At 57.8% G+C, this 12,274-nt stretch overlaps 1 protein-coding gene across 2 annotated transcripts in view; it reads right to left on the bottom strand.

Moving 5' to 3' along the window:
* Positions 1 to 10,310, bottom strand: part of ADAMTS2 (ADAM metallopeptidase with thrombospondin type 1 motif 2) — a 223,306-nt gene extending 212,996 nt beyond the window's left edge. For both annotated transcript variants that reach the window (XM_023193715.2, XM_023193716.2), the window contains exons 1-2: positions 10,051 to 10,310; positions 8,630 to 9,024 (exon numbers count right to left, since the gene is read on the bottom strand). In XM_023193715.2, coding sequence (XP_023049483.1) covers positions 8,630 to 9,024; positions 10,051 to 10,183 — 528 coding nt within the window. In that variant the 5' untranslated portion in view covers positions 10,184 to 10,310. The remainder of the gene's footprint in view (positions 1 to 8,629; positions 9,025 to 10,050) is intronic.
* Between the last annotated feature and the right edge of the window lie 1,964 nt (positions 10,311 to 12,274).

The following is a 12,274-nucleotide window of genomic DNA, read 5'->3' as shown; positions in this document are numbered from 1 at the left end:
CAATTCTAAAATTCATTTGAAAGAATAAACATATGTGACCAGCCAAGAAAATTTTGCAAGAGAATACCAGCAAAAGGGGAAGTATCCAACCAGATGTTTCAAAGCCACACAGTCCAACAGAAATAGAACTCGAGCTTTATATGTAGCCATGTTTAAAAAAAAAAAAAAAAGACACAGGTGAAATTAATTTCAGTAATATATTTTATTTAACCCAGTATGCCCAAAATACTATGATTTCAACCTGCAATCAATACTTTAAAATGATCTATTAAACATTGCACATTCTTTTTGGGGGGGGGCACTAAGTCTCTGAAATCCAATGTATATTTTACACTTAGGGCCCCTCTCAATTCAGACCAGACACATTTTAAGTCTTCAATAGCCTTGTGTGGCTTATAGCTACTGTATTGGACAGCGAAGCTTCAAAGTACTTAATACTTTGAATATTAGAGCCTTAAAGTTCTAATAATAAACACAGCTTAGTATTGGTACAAGAACAGAATGATGGAAAAGTAGAATGTTATCTGTGGTATTGCTTAACCTGAGGTTTCATTTGCCACTGACTGGCTATGGTACATGCTATAATCCATAAAATAGAGATATAAATATATACCAATATGCTCACCGCTCTCAAGCTCCTTTTTGTGATATGTCCAGAAGCTCTGGCCCAATCAGAATGGCCACTAGCAAGGCTTAGACAAGCCGTGCATGAAACATAAAGACACCCTCCTTTCCATGTGGTCCCAATCCCTGCTTTCAAACAGCTGCATGCGAGGGACCGGCAGGGCAAGGTAACGGGAAGGGCTGCACAGCTTCCACGCCCTCTCTGACCACTCACCCTCCCAGCACCTCCACGTGTTCACCAACCCTAAGCTCTCCAAACCTTGTCGTTTAGGGGTTTTCAAAGGAAAAATACCCGGGTTTAAAGATGACAGGCTTTAATACTCTGAAATACTTTTAATACATTGAAATTTCAGATTAGGGCTTTCAAAGGAAAAATACCTGGGTATAAAGATGAATCCTGGACATTCTGCTCAGAGAGCTGGTGAGGGCTGCTCCCTCCAACACACATCTTTCAATTTCCCGTCCCTGAAGTGAGGATGCAATTGGCAGGTCTCACACCCTGGCTCTGGCCCCCGCCTCCTGGGCCACCACACTTCCAATGCAGTCCCTCACTGGAGACGCGTGCAGTGCCAGCACCCTGGACACTCAAAATGTCTTTGAAGAGTCACACTGTGAGGTCAAAAAGTTAGGGTGCTCGCAGAAAGGCGCATGTAGCTTTGCATTGGTGAGGCAAATACCTATCCCTGGAGGAAGGACCGCTACTTTGTAATTCACAAAAGGAAGACCCCCGGAGGCAGACCCCCGGAGGCAGACGAAGCCGCCTGAACTCAGTTCCTGGGAGCCATGCCAAGCAATGGCCAGGCAAGAAAAATGGTCCACCCATTAGGCTGCAGACAGCATCAGAGAAACCAGGCACTACGGGGGCGGGGCCTGCACCTCCAGGGGACCACAGTTAGGGCACAGAGTCGCAGTTTAAATGGGAGTGTCTCCTCTTTCTTGGTGGCATATAAAGTAATGGTGTGTCCTGTAACTGATGGCACCTCAGAGCTAATGAGATGCAGACACGGCCGCCGCTTTCTCACCCCTGGGCCTGGGGTAGGCGCTTGCTGCACACCCATCCTTTCACTGCCAGTGAAGTGCGTGCGGACAGAACCCATCTTTCGCTATTGGAGGAACCGAGGTTCGCAGCATCGTGGTGCTTGTCCACCCTACGCAGTCACGAGGGGCACAGCGGACCATGTGACCCGCAGCAGCCTCCAGCCCACACTAGGCCCCTGCTTCCCTGGGTTAACCCCTGAAATGCACAGGGCAGGGTGGGGATGGTGTACAACCTGCCTGGCTTCAGCAGCACCCAGGCCTTGGTCTTGGACACTAGGGTTCCCTCTGCCTCTGAGCGGAAGCCGTGCACCCCACTCTGCAGCCCTGGAGTCGTCGTGCAGTGTAATTGAAATTCATGGACAAGCCCGAGGAGCCAGCTCCAGGCTCGGTAATAACTTCTCCATATTAATGGCAGCACCGCAGACCCGGCGGACAGCTGACATTTAATATGAAACGTACGCAGCAGAGTGTGTAGCTCCTACCTGGATCCTCCCATTCCGGGGTGACCACCAGTAGGGGATGGGGGTGTCTATAGTGGCACCAAGATTGAGGGAGCTGGGTCCTCCTCTCCCCTGAGTAACTCAACCCCACTTAAGGCCCCTCTTCTGCAGGGTGCAGGAAACCCCTCCCGAGAAATACATAAACACGTGCTGGCCCATGCTTACTCAAATGCACACACTCCCATGCAGACACACTTGTGTGCACACACTCACATGTACACACTCATTCAGACATGCACGCACATATGCGCCCCCCCCCACACGCTATGTGCACGCACCCCTACATGCAAGACATGCAGAGGCAACATGTACGTGCACACACTTCCACACACTCCTGCCATGCACAGCCCCAGGACATGCACACGTCCACATGCAGCCAGCAGACTGCTGTCCTGGCAGCAACACAGGGACCCCCAGGGCTGCCCAAGCCAGAGAAGGAGGTGGGGTAAGGAAGGACATGTCTGCCTGCCAGCACAGACCCAGGGTCCCAGGAAGGCCACCATGCACACTTGCCCTTTGGGTCTCCAGATACTAGAGTAGGCAGGCCCAGACCACAGCTCAGGCAGCCACGAAGCAAAGCCGGCCTCGCTCCTGAGTGGATGTTCCTGGCTCTGGGGTTCAGGGCAGATAAGCCCCTAGCTGATTCCCTTACTCACCCAGGTGTGGCCCCTGTGAGCCTCACAGCAGGCCTGGGTGAGGACCTGGCCTTCACCTCCCAGCTGACTCTGCAGGAGGGCCTGCATTCTCTCAGGCATGACTCGCTAACCACTGGAGACACAGGCGACAGGGAAGCCACGGCGAGCCATCGGGCAGGAGAAGCCTGCCACACAGGAATGAGCACGTGGCTGCGCACATTGACCAGTGCCAGAAACACACCCAGCCACGCAATGGAGTGCAGGCCGGGGCTGGGCAACATGATACGGGGGTCCCAGGAAGAGCTGGCCTCCCTGGGCTGCAGCTGAGACCAGCACTGACTAGGCTGGCCTTCATGAGGGGCTGGGAGCTGGCTCCACTCTGCCCCTCCCTAAAGGATTCCAGGAGAGACGCCAGCCCACACAGAGAGAATCCGCATATGTAACTCCTAGAGCCTCGGTTTCCTACCTGTGAGATGGGGCCACGGTGGCTGGTTCACAGGAAGACCACAGGGGCTGGGTTCACAGCCCCCAGCGCAGCGGAGGTAGATGGTTTGGATGCTGCTCCCCGCACCGGCTCCTGAGGCTGCCCACCGCCTCCGCCTCCGGAGGTACTGCGCTGCACTGCTGGATCCCTCAAGCGTCTCCGTAGGGGCCCTCAGCTCAGGTAAGGCAGCAGAGGAGGGAGTCACTGCCCACCCTCCCAGGGGCACCTGAGGAGGACGCTGGAGTTCTGCCTCCTGCAACCCTTGCTCCCGGAGTCTCATTCCAGACCAGCCGAGCGTGTGACTCGGGCTGGAGCTGGAGGGCCCTGGCCAGGTCACAGGGGCCTTGAATGCCAGGCCAGTGGGTTTGGGTTTTTTTAAGAGCAGTAAGAACCACCGAGAGGTCTTAAGTGAAGGCGTGACGTGAGTTTCTGCGTGGTTTCTGAAAATCCCTCTGGCTGCAGTGCGGCGGAGAAGCGTTGCTGGGGAGAGACCATGGAGCACTGGGGGACACAGAAGCAGAAGGCAGGGGCTGGCGCCAGGCGGGAGGGAAGCCGGGCCAGAGAGAGCTCTGGGATTGGAGCTGGCTACGGGAGGGCAACCCTGGAAAGGTAGGGTCTGGAGGAGACTGCGGGGAGCCATGTGACTTGAGGAGTATGGGGTCATCCAGGGAAGGGGGTTCCAGAGGCAGCCAAGCAGGCACGCCTGGAGCCCAGGAAGACTTCTAAGCCCAACATGGGGTCTGGAGCCCAGGGGGAGGGAGGCCACAACCGTTTTCACCACCCTGCACAATTGTCGTCCTCCCTTCTTGTACAATAGACCCCTCTCCATTCCAGAGTCTGGGAGTCTGTCCCTCCCCCTCAGTCCCAAAGGTGGGCAGGAGACTTGGGCTAGGCCTGCACCACGGCTATGGGTTGGAAGATGGGCCTCCAATTCCTCCCCCAACTCTTCCAGGTGTCACCCAGAGAGGAGGGCTTTCCGCTTCAAAGCGTTGCTCCTTGGAAAACAAGTTAGGTCTGGAGCTGCTGGTGGCCCCATGTGGTGGGCTAGGAGTTGAGGAGTGAAAAGCAATTCTGAAATCAACACTGAGAGGCAGGGCTGAGAGACAGATAGCATGCTCTGAGCCCCTGGATGCAGCTAGACCTGAAGCCTACACTCCTCAGGGCCCCCAGATAATTGGGGCCATGGTGTCCCTTGTTTGTTTCATCCAATATGAGCAGGGGTTTCTGTCACTTAAACTGAGCAAGACTTAAACAAGGAAGGTGACAAGTATGGCGGAGGCTGAGACTGGCCTTAGCAGCTGTGTAGGCTGCTTGCAGCTGGGGCCCACAGGAGCCTCTGCTCCTATCTGGGGAGACCCGACACCCTAGGGAACCCAGAGGTTCCTTCAGCCCCTCTTTGGTCTTCCTGACAACCTCTCATTGCGATCCAGGCAGTGCCAAGGCGGGGTGGGAGGAAGGAAGACCCTACCAGCGGCAGCTGCAAATCCCAGGTGCCCCTCGCCCCCACTGCACAGTCCCAGGGCCCGCCCACACCTGCCTGATCTGCTCTAACCCCTGAGCCTGCTGGAGCCCAGTGCGTGGCCTCGAAGGCAGCAGCCTTGCTGGGAAAAATGAAACTCATCTCGATCCCTTAGGCCAGCTTCCGACTTCTCTCTGTGGCTTTGATGACTCTTAATGTCCGGCAAGACAGAGTGGGTGCCTGGCCCAGACAGCAGCCCCACCGGGGAGCCCCAGTTTGAAAGGCAGCAGCCCTGGCTTTCTTCTTGCCACGGGACCTTGGGTCTCTCTGAGCCTCAGCCATGCAGTGGGGCAGCTCTACCTCACAGGGTTGTGGGGCTCACATCAAGCACCCAGGGCACAGCATACACTTCCTCCTTTGGGCCCCAGGATTGGACCAGGCCTTGGAGGGCAGACCATCTCCACTGCCCAGCCCATGGAGGCTTCATCCACTGGCCCTGCCCAGCCTGGCAGGAGAGGACCCCTGTGCTGCCCTGAGTGGGGTCCTCACTGCTGCCATCCCACAGAAGTCCCAGCTGCAGTCCCCCACCAGTGAGGACTTAGGCCAGCCATAGGAGCTGCAGCCCAGTGCAGGTCACCAGCCAGTCAAAGCCACTCAGCTCCCAGGCCTGTTCCCGGCTCCCCACTGACACTGACGATGGTCAAACCCACAATGAGAATGTCTCCAGGAGTCAAATAAGAAAGGCGGGAAATGTTTTAAAGAAATGCATTTTTAACATTCTCTTTGTAGGCACGCAGAAAAAGGCAACAAAAAGTAGTGAGCATGGCCTTGGAATTGGCTTCAAAGCTTGAAGCAAGCTATCTCAACTTTTGGAGCCTCGGTTTATTCATCTGTAGAAGGGGGATGATGTTGCGACACGTTCCATAGGGTGCGATTAAACAAGGCAATGTGGCATAGGGGGCTCAGCTGAGAGCCCGGCACACAGCATTAATAGGAACACAGTCGATTGTCACTTACCATTATTACCTTTTACACCAAAAGGCTTCTCATTGGGTTTTTAATGGGCATGTAAAAATCATGTGAAATTAGCACACTTACCATGCTGCCCAAGAGATACTAGAAAACTCTTCCGTAGCAATATGATGCTCAAGAACACACTGTTCAGCATTTTTTGCTCATGCCTTGTGCAAAGGTACATTTTGCTGTGGATATTATGAATAACCCCTCGCTGTGGATACGATGAATAACTTCTGTCTAGTCACTCAACCTCCCAGAGCCTGAGTGCTCCCCCTGTAACCAGCGATGAGATGCCTCCCCGACAGGGGCTCTGTGAGGACAAGAGCCACCCTGTATGAAGCCCCAGGTCCTTAGCAAAGAACCCTATCATGGTAGCAGAGCGGGATTTAAAAGCAAAACAGACACATACGCAGCAAAAAAGTAAGAAAAGAAAAGAAGATTCCAGTCGTGGTGGCTCACACCTGTAATCCCAGCACTTTAGGAGGCCAAGGTGGCGGACCACCTGAGGTCAGAAGTTCGAGACCAGCCTGATCAACATGGAGAAACCCCATCTCTACTAAAACTACAAAACTAGCTGGGCATGGTGGCACATGCCTGTAATCTCAGTTACTCAGGAGACTGAGGCAGGAGAATCGCTTGAACCCGAGAGGTGGAGGTGGCAGTGAGCTGAGATTGTGCCATTGCACTCCAGCCTGGGCAACAAGAGTGAAACTCTGTCTAAAAGAAAGAAAGGAGAGAGAGAGAGAGAGAGAAAGAAAGGAGAGAAAGAAAGAGGAAGGGAGGGAGGGAGGGATGAAAAGAAAAGAAGAGAAGAGAAAAGGAAAGAAAAAATAAAAGAAAAAGAACCAATGGTGCTGTCCCACTGTCCAAGGCCATTATTCACTGACAGCATTCAACACCACTCAGGCAGGTCCCAGGTCCTCTTTGAACCCCAATATTCTTCCCAGCTCTGTCTGGTACATGGAACACCTCAGCAGTCCTGTCCTGCCCAGTCCAGTCCACACCTGGTACTTCTGCACATGCTCCTCCCTTTGCCCGGGTTGCCAACCTGCGTCTTTTCCAGCTGGCCACTCATCCTTGCAGCCCCCATTCAAACTGCCCCCCAGGACCACACTCTCCAAGCCCTGGCCAGAGTGCCCGTCAGCCATCCTGATGGCAGGAGGCCTTGGGTGGGTACCAGACCTGCCTCATCGCTGACCAGTACAGGTGGTAAACACATAAGAAGGTGCTGGCTGAAAAAAATGAATCACCAAATGAATTGCTGAATGAATGAAACAGTGACAAGTCCTCTCCACAATGCTCTCCATCAGGAATGCACAGTACACAGGTGTTGGCCCACCACCAGACTGCAATCCCATGTCAACTCCCACCACCTTACCTCACCCTAAGTCTGTAGCAAGCATCTCCTTTCATTTAGGAAATTTGCCTCCAGCATAAAATGGGACACACCTCTGAGGCCCAGTATGTCCTCGGAGACAGTGGGCGATGTCAAGGGCTCGCCATTTTAACCCACCTCCTCCGGGGATATTTACAGTTGTTTGCAGTATGGCCAAGTTCTAACTAAATCCAGCCAAAGACAGTGATTTTCCAAAGCAACAAGTGATATTTTCTGTGTCTCCATAAAAAGAATGGCAGTGGTTGTGGAGCCCTGGTGTAATTGCTGGCTCTGCAGACTGTAGGATGAGCCTGGGCTGCCTGAGTATGGGTGTGCTCAGGGGCCATGGGGCTGGGAGAGTGGCCACTGGCTCGGGGCAGGAGTGCCCTGAGTAGCAATTAGAACGGAGCCCATGGTGGGCGGCTTCAGATGTCTGGCCAGCACAGCCAGCCTGACCACCACACACCCAATCCAAAATAGAAAACTGCAGTGGCCTCTGCTGTGTGCCAGGCCCCGGGCAGCCGGACAGAGCACTGCCAATGTCAGCCTCCTCCCTCAGCATCGATCCAGGCTTCCTCTGAGGCCCCCTTGTGCTGAGCCATGGTCCCTCCTGCCCTCTCCAGGAAGCCGAGCTTCCCACAGCTCCAGTCACAGGACTAGAGAGTCCCAGGCAGTCTCAAAAGGGACCCCCTAGCCTCTCTCTTGTCCTTCAGGGGCTGCCCCCAAAAGATCGAGCAGCTCATGGGCTTCATTTCCAAATGCACCCCTCAGCTCAAAATAGAGAAAACCAACTTTTCAAAGAACCAGCTGGAGTTCAACAGGAAACCACAGCAGAAAAACCAGTGATTCCCGGTCAGCCAAGGGGCAGAGGGCTAACTGGACATTTCAGCACCATTGCCTGCTCCCTGGGCTGGCATCACCCCCACACCAGGAAACAGGAAGACTGACTGCCAGCCCATAAGTCCACCACAAACATATCATGCATGCCAGTATGCACAAGGAGGGACACAAACTCAACAGACAGATGCTCAACACACTTACATGCAGAAACCCAGACACATACGCGCACAAAAGACACTGGCATACGCACATGTTCACAAAGGTGCACAGGCACCCAGATGCAGGTACACACCAACGTTCCAGAACACATGTGCACACACTCACAAAGGTACACACACATACATGGACGGACCCACCCTGGATGCAAGCCAGAGACCTGTTCAGGCAGGCGTAAGAGAGAGGCGCACGCTGCTGCCTGCTGAGCCTTTTGGAGACCCGGGCCTCCCCTTGCATAAATGGCCCCCTGCTTAGACCAATCAAAACAACCTGATTTCCAGCCAAGCCCTTCAGTTGAAGCACGAGGCTCCCTAAAGCACGGGGAGGGCAGAGAAAGTCCTCAGCGCAGGCCTTGCCCTCCCAAGGGACTCCCAGGTAACCCTTTTCCAAAGCCCAGGCAAGAGCAGCGGAGAGAAAGGAGCCAGAGAAGTGCGTACTCACCAGCCCATCGCAGTTGCTGAGTGCCACAGAGGAGGCTTCGGCTAGGCCGGCCACGTCTCCGACGTAGAGACAGCTCCCTAGCAGGGGCTCCACGCGGGTGGTGCCTGTCTCGCCCTGCCACTCCATAGTGGCCCCGGGCGCCACGAGGCGGGTGTTGGGCCGCAGCCGCAGGTGCAGGTCTCGGCCAAAGACCGTGACATTATAGAAGAGGTGACTGCCAGGGTCCTCCTCGTTGCCTCCGGGGAAGCTCGGGGTCCGGACAGGGGCGGCCCTGCGGGCTCGTACCCCTGCTCTGGCCGTAGCTGCCGACACCACGTGGGACACCAAGCGGCCCTGGGCGTCAGTGCGCACCGGCACCGCCAGGATGCGCTCCGCTCCGTGCCCCAGGGTCCCGCCTGCAACGGGAAGGGGCATTAGATCGGCGGAGACCTCGGAGCCCCAGAGCCTCAGAGCCCCGCCGGCAAGCCACGCCCCCCAGACCCCGCCCCACTGCGAAGGGCAGGGGCATTCAGCCAGGCGACCCCAGAAGCCAGCCTGCACCTCCCCGGCTTTCCTGCAACCGGGAAGGGGCGTTAACAGGGCCACCACTCCGGGGCTCCGCCACTCCCCAGCCGTTCCCTCCTCAGGGGACCTTGCCTGCCGAGAGCGCTGCCCCCTGCCCCGTTCAGGGTTGGGGCTCTGTGGGAACCTCCCCTGCCCGAAGGGACGACCCTGTCAGAGAGTCCCCCGAACCTTGAACCTACCGTCCTTGGCAGGACGTGGGGCTGCTCGGAAGCCATTCCGGGTTGGCCCCTTCACCCGTGTCCCACGACCCCTCGGCGGGCCCCTGCCGCCCAAGTGCCCTCACCGCTGGCCTCCGGAGCGGCGGAGTCTCGGCTTCCCCGAGCACGAGCGGCCTGTCCTGCCTGTCCAGCTCCCGCTCAGCCCGCTGCCGGCCCCGTCTCCCCGAGCGCCCGAGGACTGGGAGGAGTGGAACAGGGTCCCTCCGATCTCTGGGGATCCCCTCCGGAGCGCCCCAACCAATCCTTAGGGCCCAAGGCTACGCGCTGGGCAGCCGGCTCCTCGGGAGCGTCCCCGGACGCGAGCCTGGGCGCCGCCTCGCCCTGGCTCCCCCCCGGACCCGCTGGGGCTGACTCTGCGCTCTCCACCGCGGGGCTTTTCCCGGCCCTCCGTCCCCACCTTCCTTGACTCGGGAGCCGCCAGTGCTCCGAGGCTGCCCCCGGCCCAAGGCGCTCGGGAGCGCTGCGGGGCGCCCCCTGCGCGACCAACCCGGCCCCGAAGTTGGCCAACTTGGCCTCGGGCGGGGCGCGCGGAGTTTGCCCAAGTCAGGCTGGACGACGCCTGGGGAGGGGGCGGCGGGGCACGCGGGATAGGGCCAGGCCGGCGGGGGTCCCGGGGCGTGGGGGCCGGGCCGCGCCTACCTGGGGGGTCGGCGGCAGCGGCGAGCCTGGCGTTCGCGGGCGGCGGCGGCGGCAGGAGCGGCGGCAGCAGCAGCAGCAGCAGCAGCAGCGCGGGGCAGAGCAGGCGGCGAGCGGCTCCCGCCGGCAGATCCATGGCAGCCGGACTGCAGCCGGGGCCCCGCACTCGCAGCCGGCGCGAAAGTTCCCCGCGAGCCGCCCAGCCCACATCTGGGGGCAGCTGGAGCCGCCCGCAGCTGCAGCACCGCAGGGCGCGGGGCGGAGGAGGCGAGGCGCGGAGGGGAGGGCGGGGGAGCGCGGAGGGAAGGCGGGGAGAGGGAAGGAGCGAGCGAGCGAGCGAGGGAGGCGGGAGGGAGGGAGGCGAGCGAGGGGGAGGGCGGGGACGGCGGGCGCCTCAGCCTGCGGTGACCCGGCGCATCTTGGCGCGGCCGCCGCCGCCGCCCGCTTCCCTCTTCGCGCCGCCGCCGCCGCCGCCGCCGCCGCGGTGCCGGGCTCGCAGCGAAGCAGAGACACCCCGAGGCGGCGGCAGAGAAGCGCCGCGGGCCGGGCCGGGGGAGCCCCGCCGCCAGCCACCCCAGGCGCACAACCTCCGAGGAGCGGCGCCGGCAGAATGTCCCCACCTAGCGAGCCCTCGGGGTGCTGGGTCCCACTCATCAGCCCTGGGAATCAAGGGGTGCACCCCCCTCTCTCTGTGCCCTGGGGCAGGACAGGGTGAGGGAATGAAAGGAGAGGGGGGACTGACTACTGGGTCCTAGGGGCTGAGTCAGGCCTAATGCCCAAATAGAGGCCGCAAAGGCCAGAAGATGCTGTTAAGAGGGTACACCCAGGGCGCGACCCCAAAGATCAACTTTTGCCCTTACTGTGAGAGGCAAGGCTCCCTCAGTCCCCAGTTCCTCTTCCTCTGAAGTCCCTGTCCCCTGTCCCCCATCTGCCTTCCCATCCCTCCGCTGCAGCCTCAGCACAGCCTCTTCCTGCCAGACCTGGGCTCTCTGCCCAGGAGCACAGTCAGGCTCCTGCCCTCACCTGTCCTCAACCCCACGTATGCATTCTGTCCTCCCGCCTCTGCACTGCTGGCCCCCAACCTGAAATGTCCTCTCCAAGGTCTGCCTACCTTTTCCACCTAAGCATCCAAGGACACCTGGGTCCATCCTGGAGCCAGTTTGCTGTTAGAGCCCATTGCCAACTGGAATCCCTCCCCAATCCCTCCTCTCCAGCAAGGCCCTGATCCTCCCATGCTGTCTAAGCTCAGTGGCCTCGCTCCAGGGCCTGCCTGAGAGCCCCCACTCAGGCTATCGGACATCTCTGCCCTGGGACCCCCAATTTCTGCCTCACTTCCCCAGAGGGTGAACACCTACCCCTTCGATTTTCTCATTCGCCCTGCCCCGGGCCTGTGTGGCCAGGGCTTTGATCTTTGCCTTGGCCAGGGGCAGAGGACCCAGAGCTGACTCAGGCCTCTCCCTGCTGGCCAGGAGGTCCCAGTCGTTGGCGGAAACATGACTTACACAGCAGGCTGTAACTGTGATCTCACGTCCTTGGTTCTTTCGATTCTGGGGCCTGGGTGGGAGGGCACCGCAGCTGGACAGCCATCTTCACCTGCAAGCTGTGCTCTTTCTGGGTCACCTAAGGGTGCCCGAGGCTGGATCCAGCCCCCAGGCATGGTGAGATGCCACATGGAAATTTAGATTGGTAACTTTTCTTGAGATATTGGAAGATGTGGCCATGCTAGACCCACACTCCTGCTTAGCAGCCGTTAAATGGGCACTTACCTTGCAGTTTGTGGCAAGTCCCTCCGCTCCTCACTCTCTGTAGGCATCTGCTCTTGTGACCTCTGATGACCCAGGTGGTTCCAGAGAAAGTTGGAACGGGAATCCTAGTGTATCACAAGAGAGATGACTCCAGAGCTGGGCATCCAGGAGGACTTCCCGTAAGAGGTGGCATGAGTTGAATCGTGCAGGCTGGGGGAGCCAGGCAGCCCAGAGTTGGGTCCAGCCAGTTGGCATCCTAGAACCCATGAGACATTCCTCCGGTGATTGTCAGTGCTTCCATCCTCTTCAAAACACAAGTGAAACCCAACCAGCAGCTGACCCTACTTCAAGGGGCATGTTCTATACCTTCCTGCCGTGTTTATGGTTGGGTTTTTCTTTACACAGCGCCTAAAACTTTATTCAAAAATTTAAAGGATACTTTAAATCACTACCATAAATGGAAAAGCCAGCATCTCACCATC

The sequence above is a fragment of the Piliocolobus tephrosceles genome, chromosome 4 (assembly GCF_002776525.5).
Source record: "Piliocolobus tephrosceles isolate RC106 chromosome 4, ASM277652v3, whole genome shotgun sequence".
In the NCBI taxonomy this organism is placed as follows: Eukaryota; Metazoa; Chordata; class Mammalia; order Primates; family Cercopithecidae; genus Piliocolobus; species Piliocolobus tephrosceles.
The sequence above is the reverse complement of the archived record's forward strand: the minus strand, read 5'-3'. Positions and strand labels throughout refer to the sequence as shown.